At 43.9% G+C, this 17,376-nt stretch overlaps 1 protein-coding gene across 2 annotated transcripts in view; it reads right to left on the bottom strand.

Moving 5' to 3' along the window:
* Positions 1 to 11,649: 11,649 nt before the first annotated feature.
* Positions 11,650 to 17,376, bottom strand: part of LOC123365905 (hormonally up-regulated neu tumor-associated kinase homolog A-like) — a 40,906-nt gene continuing 35,179 nt past the window's right edge. For both annotated transcript variants that reach the window (XM_045008931.1, XM_045008932.1), the window contains exons 8-9: positions 14,492 to 14,711; positions 11,650 to 12,942 (exon numbers count right to left, since the gene is read on the bottom strand). In XM_045008931.1, coding sequence (XP_044864866.1) covers positions 12,173 to 12,942; positions 14,492 to 14,711 — 990 coding nt within the window. In that variant the 3' untranslated portion in view covers positions 11,650 to 12,172. The remainder of the gene's footprint in view (positions 12,943 to 14,491; positions 14,712 to 17,376) is intronic.

Below are 17,376 nucleotides of genomic sequence, written 5' to 3'. Positions count from 1 at the left end.
CTCCCCAGGTTGTTTTAAGCCTTTTAAGGCAGGAGCGGGTGACCACCCTGCTACAGCCTCCTTGGACAGTATCCCTAATGGCCTGACTGCAGTATAGGCAGTAGGTGTAGTTGAAGTCCCAAACACTCCTGCTAAAAAGATGTAAGTACTAGGCAGCCATGGAAACTGGACACAACCTACGTCACTGATGATTTCCCTGCTGAATAAGCCTCCATGACTTCGGAGCCCAACTGTGCCAAGCAGCTCCCCTATGTTCCATGCTATGGACTGATTTTATGCCCAAGTTTCGGTCCAATTGCCAGGGGCGGCTCCAGGCCCCAGCACGCCAAGCGCGTGCTTGGGGCAGCATGCCACGGGGGGCGCTCTGCCGGTCGCTGGGAGGGCGGCAGGCGGCTCTGGTGGACCTCCCACAGGTGTGCCTGCGGGAGGTCCACCGGAGCCGCGCGACCAGCGGACCCTCTGCAGGCACGTCTGCAGGAGGGCCACCGGAGCCGCGGGACCGGCGACTGGCAGAGCGCCCCCCGTGGCGTGACACCGTGCTTGGGGTGGTGAAATTGCTAGAGCCGCCCCTGCCAATTGCAGGAACTAATGCTTAGTAGAAATCACTTACATTTATTACTAGGATAATATTAATTTTTTTCAGTTCAATACAACAGGGTGTTGTGGCACATCTCTTCATAGAACATGTCCCCAAACAATCTTCATAATTAAATAAATGGTGAGCGAGGAGGAAGAGTCTTAAAATACTGAATCGCTTAATTTTCAGGAATGGGAAAGACAATGTAATATATCCAATGTAATATATAGATATACACTCTATATACACATGCAAGTTATGCTGTGCAGAAGGAAATATATTTATTATTTCTCTTCTAAGATGAGTTCTAAATTTGTAAACATTGCTCTTCTACTTCAAAAGTGGCTCTTGCCTTTTTGAATAAGGTTAATATTTCTTAAACATTTAATGCATCAGGGAGCTGATCTGAAGCCCAGAGACATCATAGGGAGTCTTTCCATTAACTTCAGTGAGCTCTGAATTGCATTCTGTGTCTTTAATATCCTGTTAATGGGAAGTGATCAAACGCCTTGTTTTTTTCTCTCTTCTCTTGCTGGCGCACGCAGCTGGTGAATATGAGCAGCCCTCTTCGTTTTCGTGGGCTTCTGATTTGCAGAGTTTATTGTCCATAAGCAGTAACCTGAGAGGCTTGTGGGGGCCGGTTCAGTCACTTCAATCTCTCATCACCATTTTACACAGGGTGGCCGTTTCAGCTTTGAAAAGGCTATTTGGTGTCAGAACTTCGTCTGAATTATTCAGGCACTTTTCAGAGGTTAAACAAGAATTCCTTTACTTCTAAATTATTAACTATAGTGTATTTGTATGTGTGAAGGACAGTGAGGTATAAAGACAATGAATTGCATATAGCAGATATCTTTTTATTTCTCATAGTTTTTCAAAAGTAACCTGGATATGCTTGGGGACCATTCTTTCTGAATGTATATTCCTACATATATGAATTTCCTGTGGTTTTAAACTCTTCTGCTTATCAGAAAAAGTTTTTGGTTAAAAAGACAGACCAATCTTGAAATCTGTAAGATTCAAAGCAGTTAACCTTATTGATATGGTTTCAGTGACATGCTGGAATTAATTGATTCCATTACCTGTAAGTAGACTTTGAGTTTTCAATAAATGAATATAACACTAAGGGAAGGAGGGAAATTTTGTCCTATGTTTTCACTGGGGATCCATTCAGATGCCAGGATCTGCTTGCATGGATCCTGGTGCGGGATCTGGGCCTAAAGGTCAAATTCTGTTTGTCTGCAGAAAGCCTGGATAAAAGGGAGTCATGGGAGTCGTGAGATAAGATGGAATGCTTCCCCAGAAACAGGGCTTGTGGGAGTCCATTGGTAAAATTTTGCCTCCAAATTAAAGCAGGGTGGAGTGATTTCCTTGCCTCCTGAGTTCACCTCTCCCTGGATGTCATGAGATTTTTCCCACTAGAGATGACTCTTACCACCAAGAATCATAACAAGATTGCCCCAAGCATTACATATTTTCAGTATCCTTTCCCAAGGTAGGATACCTCAAACCCCTGTGCCAGGCATTCACTCCTCTCTTCATTTAAATTACACAGCATGAATGCTGTTCTACACTACTGAGTATATTTCTGGCCAAGTGCATCTTATTATAAGTTTCTTTTCCAAGTGGTGATGCCATTTTCCTTGGTTGTGAGAGTATTTTTGTTTTACAGAGAAACAAGTGGATAGGTTCCAGAGTTCCTTACTTCTCTTTGCAGGCACATGCATACCCAAGGCATGGAATTTATCACCCACTGAAGGGGAACATTGTGTGAGCCACTTGTTCAAATATTGGCAGCACATCGCTGGCCTGGTCACCCATGCAGTTCAGCTGTAGGTGTTTCTGTAGCCCTGAGCTGTGTTATTCTATGACACACTGTGTTTCCTGCTCTCCCCCACCTAACACATGATCGGTGGCCAGTGGATTCACACTTGTCTCTGATCTACTAACCAGGTCCCTCTGCAGTTCCACAGAGAGACTAGGGTGGTTTGGCTTTAGAAGTGTTAAGGCATAAAATAGATAGAAGGTCCTTTATAAAAGTGGCCAGGGCTGCTTTATTCCATGACGGCTGCAGCTGCACTATTCAGTGGGATTGAAACAAATCTAGAAAATCACCAGGTTGTGGCTGGCCTTTACGCTGGTGCGTGCAGGGGGAAGATACAAAGAGCCTTCCTGTTCCTCTTTGCATGGTTCATGTGAGGGCCAATGCTGAACAGCTGAAGGGGGATAGCAATGGGTGTGTGTCAGGAAGGCTTTCTGTCTTCTTGAGTGTTGGTCCTGTCACTTGAAATGCCCCTGGGACAGTGTGCCTCTGCATCGCCACCAAGACAGGGGCTGTGCCTAGCAGGCACAGCCAAGCCCCAAAGTGTGTGTGGAGTTGGGGGGTGGTGGGCAGAAATAAAGATTTTGCATTATTGGGTATGTGGGAAGCAGGGCCAACTCCTGGGTTTTTGCTGCCCAAGCGGTGAGAAAAAAAAGAAGAAGCTGCGATGGTGATCGACGGCAATTCGGCAGTAGTTCCGCTGCGCCAGCGGCACTTTGGCGGCAGGTTCTTCCCTCTGAGAGGGACCGAGGGACCCGCCGCCGAAGAGCCCGAAGTGCCGCCCCTTCCCCTTGGCCGTCCCAAGCACCTGCTTGCTGAGCTGGAGCCTGGAGCCAGCCCTGGTGGGAAGGTTGGTTCTGCAACACAGTGAGTGGCAATATACCACAGTGGACATATCATGAATCCACTCCGCTGCTGAGCTGGACCTTTTCAATGTTGGTCTTTCCGGAGGTGCTACTGTGGGAATTGCTTGTTCACTCAGGGCTGTATGTATTTATGCAGATATGTATATGTGTGCAGCCCATGGGTGTGTGTGTGCAAGGAGTCTCCCCCTCCAATCTTGCACTGTCTACATAAGAGACAAGTAGAACTGCAGTCCTCTTTGGGCAGGAGTTCCTCCTGTGCTGTGGTTTAGTTCTGCATTGTAGTTCTGCTCAAGGCTATTCCTAAATGTCATCCGCTGTCTGTGATGGATGTGGAGCAGCTCTGTAATAACTGATGAATACTGTATGATGACCTGGTTATTGGAATGCTTACTGTATGAATATTTGGTTTAGTTTAATAAGGAAAACAAGCAGAAGGGAAAAATAATGGCTGAAGGTAAGTCCCTTCTTTGCAGACATTTGAGGGCTGTTAAGAGACGATGCCAGGACACGAAAGGCCTGTGATCACAGATCAAAAGAACCATTGCAGGTTTATAAAGGAAATCTTTCAGGAAAGAGGGCAGTTCGGGCAGGCAGATTGACATGGGTACCTGCTGGGTGTGTGTGAAAAAGTTAAGCCTGCTAGGTTACCATCAGGGAATAGTGAGCTTTTGGGTAAGATAGATATGCATGTAGATTGTTTTAAAACCCTTTTCTATTTAAAAGCTTTGTTCCTACTGCAAAATAAATAAATAACATGTTTTGTTTTGTTTTGTTTTAAGAAGACTGTCTGATCACTATATACCACTGCTCACAGATTCCAGAAAGGAAGAACTCAGTCAGATCTGCAAGGTAAGCATAGTGAATACACAGGGTGTTGTAGCCTGGAGTCTAAGAGTGGGAGGATGGCGGTATTCTGCCCAAGGTTTGATAAAGGCCCATGGCATGCCATGACATTTTTAGTAAGACATACATGCAAGGCATGACCTCACATGTACGGTTCCTTCAGGCCCATCTGGGGGCCAGATGGAATCATCCAATGGGCACAGTTGGTGAGAGTCACATTCAGAGCTTTCATGGGCATGCATTGCATACATAGCGTGCCACCAATAAAGGTACAAGGCATAAAACCTTTGGGATTCGCTCAGAAAGACTCATAGACTTTACCAGGAAGGGGACTGAGGTGTAGCTAGCAGGGGTGGCTCCAGACCCCAGCACGCCAAGTGCGTGCTTGGGATGGCAAACCACTGGGGGCACTTTGCCCGTCGCTGCAAGGGCAGCAGGCAGGCTGCCTTCGGCGGTTTGCCTGCGGAGGGTCTGCTGGTCCTGCGGCTTCGGCGGACCTCCCACAGGCACCTTCCGCAGGCAAGCCGCCGAAGGCAGCCTGCCTGCCGTGCTTGGGGTAGCAAAATGCCTAGAGCCACCCCTGGTAGCTAGTCCTGTAACTGTGACACTATCCTCAATTAATTGTGTGGTGTCTTGCTGAAAAGAACTAGGAGAATGTTTGGTCTGCATACATGTAAATCGTTAACCAATAAGCTGTTAACCAATAATCGTTAACCAGTAGCTGGCGCACAATAATACATAGCATAGATCCTGGCAGAACTGTTTAGAAAATTGAATTTCCACCATGGGGAAAATTTTGTTATTTTGTCATTCATTTTCATTAAATGAAATGTCCTGAAAAATATTGATGTGGAAACATCTAAGTGAAAACTTGAAAAATGTAATCAAAATTGGCATGTTCCCTGGGAAAATGTACATTTTGGGAAATGACATTTTCCAACAAGAAATACTTTTGCTGGAAAATTTTTGACCAGTTGTAGTTCCTGGCATCAGCAGGACTAATAAAACTTGTTATTGTGTGCACTGCAAATGACTTCCTTTGCATGCAAGTCTTTAGATCAGGCCTTAGCAAAGGGGAGCTCCTATTTCTGTGTGTGAATGGATAAAGCTTGCATGTGTATGGTTGTTTTGCTTTGTTTTTTTCCCTTCATGTTCTGTGGTGGCTATTTGTTTTTAAGTCTCTCTTGTGTGTTGTGCTACTGTTTGAAAACATACTAAAGAAAAAACTGTGAGAACAGCAAGCACTGTCCTCCAGGAATTCTAAGTGCAGGGGAAGGGATTTTTCCATTGTTTCTTCCCTTTCATTGACTGACTATTCCTGGGGATTGTATTTCAAAATCCAATGGTGTCTCTGCACTTTGGATGGCATGGGGAAGGGAAACCTTCATTTTCAAGGGAGGGGTTTTGACATAATTAGACAATATACAGGGGTCTGGGATTGTATCTATGATATGGTTTATGTACATACTGTGCAGGAGAAAGGGAATAAGTAGCTTCTCTTTTTGTTGTTGTAATGTATGTTCAATATCTTGAAGTTTTCTGAATGATTCTCAGGAAATTGTTTGGGCCCTCTGTATCATAGCACACACTAAGGCCAAGAAATATCCTTCTTCCCCCCCGCCCCATTTCATGTGGCCCATAAGACAAAACTTAAAAAAAAATAAATCCCAAGCAGTTTATAAGAACTGTCTTTTGCAGCTCTGTTTATAAAGATTCATACAGCATCCCCAGAACAAATGGTGGTGAAGGGTTTTCTGCACTAAACCCAAAAGGGGCATTTGGCCTTTTTGGTGATTTTGAGAAAAAGCAGCAGATTGTTTCCTGGCTCAGAGGTGCACTCGGCCTTAGGATAGGCGGGCGCAACCATCGTCGGCTTCAGGGTTGGATGTGTTTGCAAATAGCTTCAGGGAGGAATCACTGCTTTAGGCATTGCAATGGCTTCCATGCTTATAAAGTTGTGCTGGAGGGTGTTGACGGCTGCCATCGGGCACATCTTTGACCTATAGTCAATCCCAGACCTTGTAGCTTTTGGTTGTGTGACCTTCATTCAGGTCAAATGGAAGAAGCAATTAAGCTCCTTTTCTATAGAGAAAGCTAGCTGGAGAAAACAGAAGCTACTGCCCAAGGCACTAAGCTCACATGCAATGCCAAGCAGCCGCAAAACTGTAAGGAAGGAAACTGCCTGGTGGTGTTTGTTCCTACTGTGTTCCAGGAAACAGGACACCATGTACTGTCATTGTAAATAAACAGGATTGCACCAAATAAACACCTGAATAATCAATTTCTCCTCCTAATGGAAATAACCGGACAAGGCCGTAGATACTGGCTAGCTATTCAGGCTAAGGAGCAACATTGTCTTACTTTACGGTCCCAATTCCCAAGTCAGGAAATACCTGACACTGTTAGTAGACCAAAGAAACTGATGGGAGCACTCACAGCATTAGATGGAATTGAGCCTCAGAAAAGCACAATTCCTCCCTTGCTCCGCCTTGCTCTGGGAGGAGTTGGCAATATGTTGCTTTACTCCTTATGGGTTGTAGCTTACTCCTTTTGTGTGCCTACCCAGCTACCCTGGTCTCTGCCACCTCCTCCGCTCCCACTTGCTCACAATGGAGAAGATATCAGGTGTTCCTGTTCTCCTGCCCTGTGCAGCTGGGGCCAGGGGCGGCTCTAGAAATCAGGCTGCCCCAAGCAGCGCGGTGCGCTGCGCCGCCCTTCCCCGGTCCTGCGGCGGGTCCCCTCTTCCCGCGGCTCCGGTTAAGCTCCCGCAGGCATGACTGCGGCAGGTCAACCGGAGCCCGGGACGAGCGGACCTGCCGCAGGCATGACTGCGGGAGCTCAACCGGAGCCGCGGGAAGAGGGGACCCGCCGCGGTCCTGCCGGCGGCAGGTCCGCTCGTCCCGGTGGACCTCCCGCGGGCATGACTGCGGCAGGTCCGCCAGCCCAGCCTCCCGCCCTCCCCGGCGGCAGGGGACGCCCCCTACATTTTGCCGCCCTAGGCACCAACTTGTTTTGCTGGTGCCTAAAGCCGCCCCTGGCTGGGGCCACAATCTGGGCAGCCTGTATTCAGCTAAGCCAGGTGGGGGCTCACTTTTCTGTGCAGCCAAGTAAAGAGCAAGGGATTGTCTAGCTCAGAGAGCGCACATTTATTTGCTACCTTAGGTTGTTATCAAAGACGATTGTGCATATGTTACCTCTGCTTACAGCCAGTTCATGATAATTTTGACATTGATTGAATTTCCACGGACACACTCGCAAATATTCCTTTTATTTGTACAAAACCAGGCTGTGTACTGAAACTGGATCCATTTCAAATAACTACAGACAAAACAATGTGGAGCCAGGTGGCAAATACTCCCAGTTGCCTGTATCACCGTAACTTGGATCTCCCTTCATCCCTGTTCTCAGCACTCACCTCCCTCAGTTAGCCTTCCACCACTCACCTCCAGTCCTTCATCATCTGCTTCTGCCCTCAGGCCTGACCCTGTGCTCTCAAACTGAAGAGGAGATGAAAAGTGCAACTAATTGTGGGGGAGGATGGGAACTAACAAGCATACACAGCTTTACAAAGTAGAGCATGTGATCTTATTCATTGTTACCCTCTCCCTTCCCGCTTAGCACTATTTGCCTCTGACATTGTTCACTGTATTCAATTGTATTTAAGGTCCAATCCTCTGCAGTGCTGAGCCCCTTCAAGTCCCAAGCATTTCACAGCAGGCATACAACAGCTTGCAGGGACGAGCCTTTAGACAGTAAACTTTGTGGTGCAAGGATCTGTCATACAGTTTTGAAAGCAACTGGGCACCTACATTTGAGTGCTATGTAAATATTTATTGATAATTATACATTGTTTTCTGTTTTTCTTTTAAAGATTTTATATCTTAAGCCCCCTCCCTTTTAAAAAAAGCTTTCCATTTCACTTTTAACTTTAACATTATTTTGCACCAATACAATCAAGTTGAGTGTCCTTTCCATTTCCCTAAGGGACAGATTGTGATTCTCTTCCCTGTGTTGAATAGTACCTTACAGCATGAGCAGTCCCACTGAAAGTCAGCTCTGGCTCATAGTAACACGATGGTACAATTAAGCACTGTTAGTTGTAACAATAATAATTTAAAAAACTCCAACTGTATATAGTTATACACTGACTTCTTATGGCACAGATTTTAGAGATGCTCCCCATGAAAGCAGAATAGATGCACACAGTTTTTGATATGTGAAATATAGATGAAAGAAAAGACTGCTATCAGTGACTGAGCATAATGAATACATGTTTGGTTTTATTTCAGACAGCAGCTCTTTCATACGCCATGGCTAGATACTACCATCCTTACTCACATTGGATCCTTGTTCCTTCTATCTGAGGTACTTGTATGGATCACCATAGCATGTGTGCACCTCACAATCTTCAATGTGTTATCCTCACAATACCCCTGTGAGGTAAGGAGTTGCTCTCATACCCATTTTACAGATGGGGAATTGAGGCACAGAGAGACTAAGTGACTTGCCCAAGATCACATAGGAAGTCTGTAGTGGAGCAGGGAATTGAATGCAGGTCTACCAAGTCCTAGGCCAGTACCCTAACCACTGGACCAAAAATGAATGGTTCTAGTTGATAGGTGAGATGCTATATATATATATATATATCATGGGTATGGGTATTAGACCATGGTCTTATGTTAAAAAGAATGATGATGTAATTTTTAGAGCTGGTCAAAAACATTTTTTTATTTAAAAATAAGGGAAATTTTTTTCACAAAACAATTGTCCTATCTGTTCTAGTGGTTTTTATTAATGTTGAGAAATTAACACTTTAAGGGCCGGGCTGGAAACCCTTACTTCCACTGAATATATCTAACAATGTGAAATATTTTGATTTAAAAACATTTGTAAAGTAAAAAGTGAACTTTTAGCTCTTAAAATCCTTGGCTGCCTTTTTAGCAATAGCACTTTTTGGCTGCCATACTTTATACAGCAAAGTTTACTGGAAGGCACAATTATTCTGTCCTTCAAGCAGGTCAGAATTCATGTGTAACTGCTGACCGGTTTTATACCTGGTCTGTAGTATAAAAACACAAAGACAGTGGGACAAATGTGAGCTGACCTATGTCATTAATCTAATTGGGGTTGCATAGGATGTAAGCAAATAAGAAACTTAAGTTGATATATTGTGTACAACTCATATGGAGCAACAGGGTGCACATACAAGGCCATATTCTGCTTTCAGTTATGCCAGTTGCACTCATTGAAGTCAATGAGTGCAACTGAGAGCAGAACTTAATATGCTGTATCTGGCTTCCTTTATCCTTCTGAAAAATACTGTGCTAGTGCTTAGGAATTCCTCTTTAAGATTTTAAAATGTCACCTTTGACTTCTGTATTTCAAATCATTGTCTGGAACATGACATATGCAAACTAGGGGCCCATTTCTTCAAACTCAGATTTGGATAACTTGAGTAATCCCCTGAAAAGTTACCCAAGTATGTGTTTGCAGAATCAGGCCTTAAGTAGGCAATAAAGCCACATGTCAGCAAGGTACTTAACACATGTCTGACTTTAAGCATATGTGTAGTCCCACTGACGTCAAAATTCTGACATTTCACAATTCAGTTCAAGGGCACTACTCATTTGCTTGCAGTTAGACACATTTGTGTGAGTACCTTGCTGAAACGGGCCTAAAACACTATAACTAAGGGAGCCATGAGGTACAGATTAACAAACATTACAGTCAGGGTCTCTGGAAAACTGGGGTGCATGAAAATGGAGGCTCTTACAGCTTTAATGTCGCTTCATATTTGTTGTAGTCTTCATTTCTTAAAAGACACTGCTGCTTGCCTTCTCTCTGCCAGCAGAACCATATATTTAATGTGTCACCACTGTTCCCCATAGGGTTGACTGGAATGCCCCATTGAAAAGGGGCCTTACTGGGCTGCTAAAAGTTCAGTTGGCGGTGCAGCAGGGCTAGGGCTGGCTTCGCGTGGCTCCCAGAAGCAGCTGGCATGTCCAGCTCCTAAGCAGAGGGGCGACCATGGGGGCTCTGCACCCTACCCCTGCTCTGAGCGCTGGTTCTGCAGCTCCCATTGGCTGAGAACCGTGACCAATAGGAGCTGTGGGGTGGTGCCTGTGGACAGGAGCAGTGTGCAGAGCCCCCTGGCTGCCCCTCCACCTAGGAGCCAGACATGCCGGCCGCTTCCGGGAGCCACATGAGGTAAGCGCTGCCCAGTTGCAGCCCCTCCTGCACTCCAACTCCCTGCCCCATCCTGGAGCCCCCTCCCATACCCTGAACCCCTAATTTATGCCCCAATCTTGGAGCCCACACGCTCAGCCAGAGCCCTCACCCCCTCCCACACACCAGTCCTCTTCCCCAGCCTGGTGAAAGTGAGTGAGGGTAGGGGAGAGAGAGCGATGGAGGGAGGGGGGATGGAGTGAGCGGGAGGCAAGGCCTCAGAGAAGGGGTAGGACCTCAGGGAAAGGCAGGGCAGGGGATGGGACAAGGATGTTCAGTTTTGTGCGATTAGAAAATTGGCAACCCCAGTCCCCCAGCCTACTTTTACCAAAAAATGGAGTCAAATCCTGTTTATTGCCCCCCCTTTTTTTGACAAAACTCCAGGAGACTGACCACAAGATTGACAAGCTTAGAATGAATTTACAAAATTTTGTAAATTAGGGGGGAATTGTTTACAAAGCCACTTTGTTTGTGAAATATCCATCCAGCTTTAGTAATGAAGATGATATATATAAGCTAATGGCCCAATTCTGGGAGTTACACCCATGTATGGCCCTAGTTCAGGAAAGCACTTAATCACATGCTGAATTTTCACTACATGATGAAGTCCCATTGCCTTCAATGGAACAGAAGCATGTGCTTAAGTGCTATCCTGAATAGGGATACTTTCCTGAATCTTGGCCCAAGGGAGGGCAGAATTAGGCTCTTGAGCATTCAGTGCAATTACTGTGGGTTCCATGGACTTACCTTCTTTGTATTACTCTAAATATTATATTCTATTGTTGCTCTTGAAGGTGAAATTTGACCATCTCCCAGAAAAAAACAGCAGAATTCACAAGTGGCTGCACAGTCTTTCTGACTGCTGAATCTTACACACAAGACACACTGGCATTTGAAATTTACACGTTTTTCACATTTAGACTCATTCTTTATCTCCCTCCAAAGACCTTCCCAATATGTTCTTTGTATGGCAGTAATGGTGGTAGACATATGGGAGGGCAAATCTTGACAAGATGACGCACAATGCATTCCAAATACCGTTTAGAAATCCTTTGTAACCCTTAACTTGTAAGCTCACACCTCACATGGACATTTCAAAGCTGCAAACACAAAACCTGATTCTCCTTTTGCTCACATAAGTATCAATGAAGAGTAACTCCACTAAAGTCAAGGAAGTTATATTAGGGTGAGAAGAGAATTAGGCCCAAAGTCGAGTAATAAGAAAAAGGAAATATAAATAAGGAGGATTAATCATTGGAATTTAAAACAAAAGGGATACATTTTACTTTGTCACATGTGTGTAGCCCTAATTAATTAATTAATGCAGTGAAGTTGGATGCAAAATTTGGTCTTCTCTGTTTTGGAACGTAATTGGGTTAAAGTGCCACTGTCTGGTTAAAATTCATATAGCTAATACGAAAAAATTCCTGATGTCTTACTAACCCTGTAGTTTATTAAAATGGAAAGAGGATTTTTAAAATCTAGTTTTCCATCATTATAACAATTTGTTTACATTTACTCTTTATTCAGCTAGGACAATCAAAATAGACTAGTCAGTTTTATTTTCTGGATCTTTTGCCCTAACACAATGATCCACAGCTTGGGTGCAAACAATGTACATAGACACAAAAAATTCACAATCAAATATTATTGTGAATTGTCTTCTTACAACCTCAAATTTTGCATCTACATTAAACAGACTTGTGACATCATGTGACATCATGGTATTCAGCTAAAACCTATCAGCTTTATACTTTGTGGAAAGTTTATAGATGCTGTTATTTTCAGTATCTCACACACATACCCCTCCCTTTTTTCGTATATTGCCGTACACTGTATTTATGCAAAATCTAACCTTAAAATCTCAGACTTTTTCCCTGACCTGGTTTGGTATGGTGGAGATAATACTGGAAGATTCAGGTCTGTAACTTTATTGGTATGCTTGAGTTGGACTAAGTTTCTCTTAATCTTCATGTTGTTGTTGAAAAAGGTTTTTGGGTTTTCTTTAGATTGCCTCAAACTTCTTACCATATGTGTTTGCTGTTGGGATATAGGGAAAATTGGTGGTCTTGAGCCATTGACCAAAAATGGAGGGGAACCACGTGTTGGTTGATGTGATGTTCCCATACATGAAATCTTTTTAACTATGGTGTCTCTCAAGGCAGCTTGTCTCAGCCTGGGCAAAGGGGAAAGCTGTGGTGTTTCAATCATTAGTAGATTAGGACTTTCCTTTTCTGAGTACAGCCATGCTGGAGTTGGAATAGTCTCATCCATTGCTTTGAGAAGGTCTTTAAATCTTGTATCTTGATGAGGCATAGGACTGTGGTCTATGACTCTATTTTCTGTTAGAGACCGTGGGGTTATTCTGCTTGTACATGACATTGCTGATCTTTGAGACTGGTGGTTTGCAGAATGTGTTGGGTTATTTGCTAATGTATGAGGTGGTTTCTCAGGAAGATATGATTTCCTCACATCAGCTAAGTCTTTATAATCATCCAAATTCTCCTGCAGATCCAAAAGTGGCTGATTCATTGGCTCATATGAAGTATTTTTATTTGGTGATTTAGGAGGTTCAAGATGAACCCATTCTCTATCTGCAAACTTGGAAACTAAATGGAATATAGAATGGATAAGATCAGTTCACGCTGAAATGAAAGCGTCAATAAAAGTAACAAGTTATTACTGAAAGTACCTCCCCTTGGGACTGTGAATTTTGCTGACTGTTGGTAGAGTTTTTAAAAAAATCTTGATATAATGCCATGTTTACACATAGGCTTTCAAAAGTAACTAGTGATTTCAGTGGCCAACTTTAGATGCTTTAAAGGGTCCTGATTTTCAGAGGAGAGGTGATCAACACTCTGAAAATCAGACCCCTTTTAAAATGCTGGCATTCAAGACTGAGGCACTCACAATCACTAGTCACTGTTGAAAAATTACACCTGTGTGTAACCATAATTGCTTGTAAGTGGCGTAAGGCTCAGTAGCAGTGATGACATGGCATAGCTCACATCCAAATGAGGAGGAAGCTATTGATGCTAAGATGGAACAGAAAGTGGACAGCTGGGCATAGTGTTGCCTACCTTTTTGTTATTTCTGTATGGCTATTATTGGGGCTATTACTCAGCATTTATTAAAGATGGTATGAATATAAAAAGTATTTAGGTGCACAATGATCGAGTCAGAATCAATTGACATTTATTGAGAGGTCAAATTCAGAGCGAGGGTCTGACTAACCATGGGTCTGCACCTTGCACTTGTTATTTACATCATTGCAAAGAAAGTGTAAACTACCACCTTTCTGAATTGGTGCAGGGCAATGGAGAGTGTAAGTGAGTGCAACCATGTTGAAGTTAACTAAGTTGTGACTCTTATACCAGACCTGGATTCAGCCTCAAAGTCTAAAGTCACTTTCTATCTTTCTCTCCCAGAATAATCAGTGTTTTGAATTTCTTGACCTTGGAGGTTCCTCACAATCCTTCGTAGGAAAACAATGGAAATGACTTGGAGAATGACATGTAATGGACAGTTACTTATAGTCAGTATATCCAGAGTAACAATTGGGTTGATGCTTAGTTATGGCTATTCTTTCCTACGTATACGTTTTCAAATTGATCACCAAAACTTGTGATCAGGAAGGAATTCCTCCAAGAGTGTAATGGCAAGGCCCTTGGATATATTGAATGATTTTTTTTGAGCATTGATCATTATCTATTGGGCATATCTCACCCAGTGAATTTTTTCTTGTTGCAGAGGAGGGTGGATATGGGTGGAACTTGTTCTTTCCCAACACACTCCTCTCTGTTTCAAAGATGGTGCTCAACCACTGACTTCAGTGAGTGTAAGATCAGTCCCTAAATCTCCTTCGCATTGACTTAGATAGGGGCGCGCACACTTTCAAGTCTTTAAAAATCTGTTCTGAGGTAACAAACAGAATGTGCCTGTAGCATAATGGTGGAGGTAGTTCTATGAGGGGAAAACTGTGTGAAGCTGGAGAACTAGAGCTGAGCTACATTTTTTGAACTCCCTCCTCCCCCTCAAAAAACAAACAAATGGAAAATTTCTAAAAAAAAAAATCATAAAATGTTTTCACTTTTTACTGACTTGCGCTAAAGGAACATTTTCAGGTTAATAAGCCATTAATAGATTTCAGTACAGTACCTTCTGGTATATTTTCTTGGTTATCCAAAGTAATTGCAATTTCATCTTCTTGAATGGCATCTGGGATTGCTGGGCTTAGTGCAGAAGGAAATGTCTTATTGTCATAGTTGTTGAGGTTTTCTGTTGTGACCAGTTCAGCCTTTTGGGAAATCTGAATATCTGCATCTTGATTCAGGTTTCTAGGAGGTTTACCACCACATTTTTCTATTACATTTTCCCTCTGAAAACATAACAGTCATAATTCATATTGTCTTACATTGAAAAGAAGCTTGGACGTACAAGGAAATGAAATACAACAAGCTCAGACACGTGCAAATGGAAATGTGCATCTTCCTTCCCCACCAGTCCTGCAGAAATCCCCTCCCGCCCCGTGCAATGTAATACAGAATGAGCCAGCACAGAACTTGTTCATTGGTCTCCCTCTAATCCCCGAGATCCACAGGGTTTGTGAGCTGGCAAGCCCTGCTTCCTGGCAGAACAATTAGGGAGAGGTCTGCAAAGAGACCCTAGTAGATTTACTCTCTCTTAGCCCCCTCCTGCTGTTTTACCTGCAGAAGGGGGTGATCAGAATCTGGAGTAATAATTCCTCTTGTCCATTCCCTCTTTGCATCTTTTTAAATCCTTGGCTTTAACAACCTCATGTGGGAACGAGTTCCATAGTCTAACTTTGTGTTGTGTGAATAGTGTTTCATTTGATCACTTTTGAATTTTCCACCTTTCAATTTAATTGAATACCCGCTTGTTCTTGTGTTATGAGATAGGGAGAACAGAACATCCAGATCTGCATTCTGTAAATTATTCATTATTTTGTATACTTTTATCACTCCCTGGACTATTTGTCTCCTTTCTCAGATAAATAATCACAGACTTTTCAATCTCTTTGTATATAAGAGTTTTTTTCATGCCCCCAATTAACCCCTTTCCTGTTCTACAGTGCTGCCGAGGAATCTGTCATCTACTCACAAGCAGAGCAATCTATAAATGCAGTGATCCTACCTCAATGATCAACGTAAAGTGTGGTTAGTCCTGTTCTTAATTCTAATGATTTTAATTTGAAAATAGTTGATTTGCAATATTTTAAGTGAGGGAAAAAAATCAATTTCTCTCACTTTTAAACTTTGGTTAACTTCTCCCCCACATAGGGGGTGTCTCACCTGAATGAAAACAAATTCAAAACACAAAATGAATGAAGAATGAAGAATGAAAAATGTTGTTTCTTTCCAAGGTTTTCACCAAGCAAGCACTGCTTTTTTTTTTTTGACCAGATCTGCTAGTAAAATGCTTCAAGTTGCAGAGGCACCTGCCTGTAGGACAATAATGTGCTTTATTTTTTAAGTAAAAAACAAGTGCTTTATTTTAACCTTTTTTCCTCTATTTTTCTTAGATGATTCCACTAGTTGGCTGCAGCCCCATGATAAGCAGCAGTAGGTGGGAACTTGGAACTTGCTGCTCCCTCCTCCAAAAGGAAGATCCAAATCGAGGTGATGCTGGGAAGCCAGCGGAGGGATGAGGTATACTCAGGCCAGGTTACTGGGGTGGGGGTGTAAGGAGAGATATTAGGGGTTGTTGGAGAGGCAGAAGAAAAGGAAATGAGAGAGGATGCTCTGAAAAGAACATTGGGTTTAGGAATGGGAGCAGCTGAATGTGGAGTGAGAACGAAAACAGACTGGGGAAGGGAAATTGCTCAGGGCTTGGCTACACTTGAGAGTTGCAGTGCTGGTGGAGGCTTTCCAGCGCTGCAACTTAGTAACTGTCCACACCTGCAAGGCACATGCAGCACTGCAACTCCCTGGCTGCAGCGCTGGCTGTACACCTGGTCTGCTTGGGTATAACGAGTGCAGCGCTGGTGATGCAGCACTGCTCGTCAGGTGTGGCCACACACCAGCGCTGTTATTGGCCCCCAGGGTATTAGGAGATATCCCAGAATGCTTTTAACTGATTACTCTCTTTGTTTTGTTATGCAGCCTCTCTTTGTTTTGTTGTGAACTCGGGGCTCCGGGAGCTGCTTATCTAAAAAACAAACACAGCTCCTGTTTGCTGTGATCAATCTGTAACTCACTGTGAACAATCAAATGAGATAACCCCTGTGAATGAGGCAGGCAGGGGGATGAGTGTTTGCTTGAGGACAGAAACAGCGGGGGCAGGGGGAGCAAGGGAGTCCGTTGGAGCAGCTGCTTATCTGGTCTGCAGGCTGTTTGCAGTTAAGAGTAAGGGGTCGGGAAAATTTTCTGATTTTGCAAGGCAGGGAGCTGATACACAGTGTTGGCTCCAAAAATTCACTCTCTCTCCCCCGCTCCCTGTCACACTACACCCCACCCCCCTCTTTTGAAAAGCACGTTGCTGCCACTTGAACGCCGGGATAGCTGCCCATAATGCATCACTCCCAACAGCGCTGCAAATGCTGCAAATGTGGCCACACTGCAGCGCTGGTAGCTGTGAGTGTGGCCACACACCAGCGCTTTCCCTACACAGCTGTACAACCAGCGCTGTAACTCCCAGTGCTGCAACTCTTAAGTGTAGCCAAGCCATTTTTGGGAGGGGAGGGGGAGAGACAAGGCAGCTGTGGACAGGCAGGAGAGGAGAGAAGCTGAGCTGGAGATAGCTTAGTTGAAAGGATTTGTTTGAACTCTTTTCCTCCTTGCAACTGCCCATCGGGCTCCACAGCGCTTTTTCCTGATCAACTTCCCTGCCAGCATCCCACTGTTGTATGCAGTATTGTAACCATGTTGGTCCCAGGGCATTGGAGAGACAAGGTGGGTGAGGTCACATCTTTTATTGCGCCAACTTTGTGGAAGAGAGAGACAGGCTTCTAAGTTCATACAGAGCTTAAAGAAGAGCTCTGTGTAGCTCAAAAGCTTCTATCTCTCACCAACAGAAGCTGGTCC

This window comes from Mauremys mutica, chromosome 3, assembly GCF_020497125.1.
Source record: "Mauremys mutica isolate MM-2020 ecotype Southern chromosome 3, ASM2049712v1, whole genome shotgun sequence".
NCBI classification, from domain to species: Eukaryota; Metazoa; Chordata; order Testudines; family Geoemydidae; genus Mauremys; species Mauremys mutica.
This window is presented reverse-complemented; position numbering and strand designations above follow the sequence as displayed.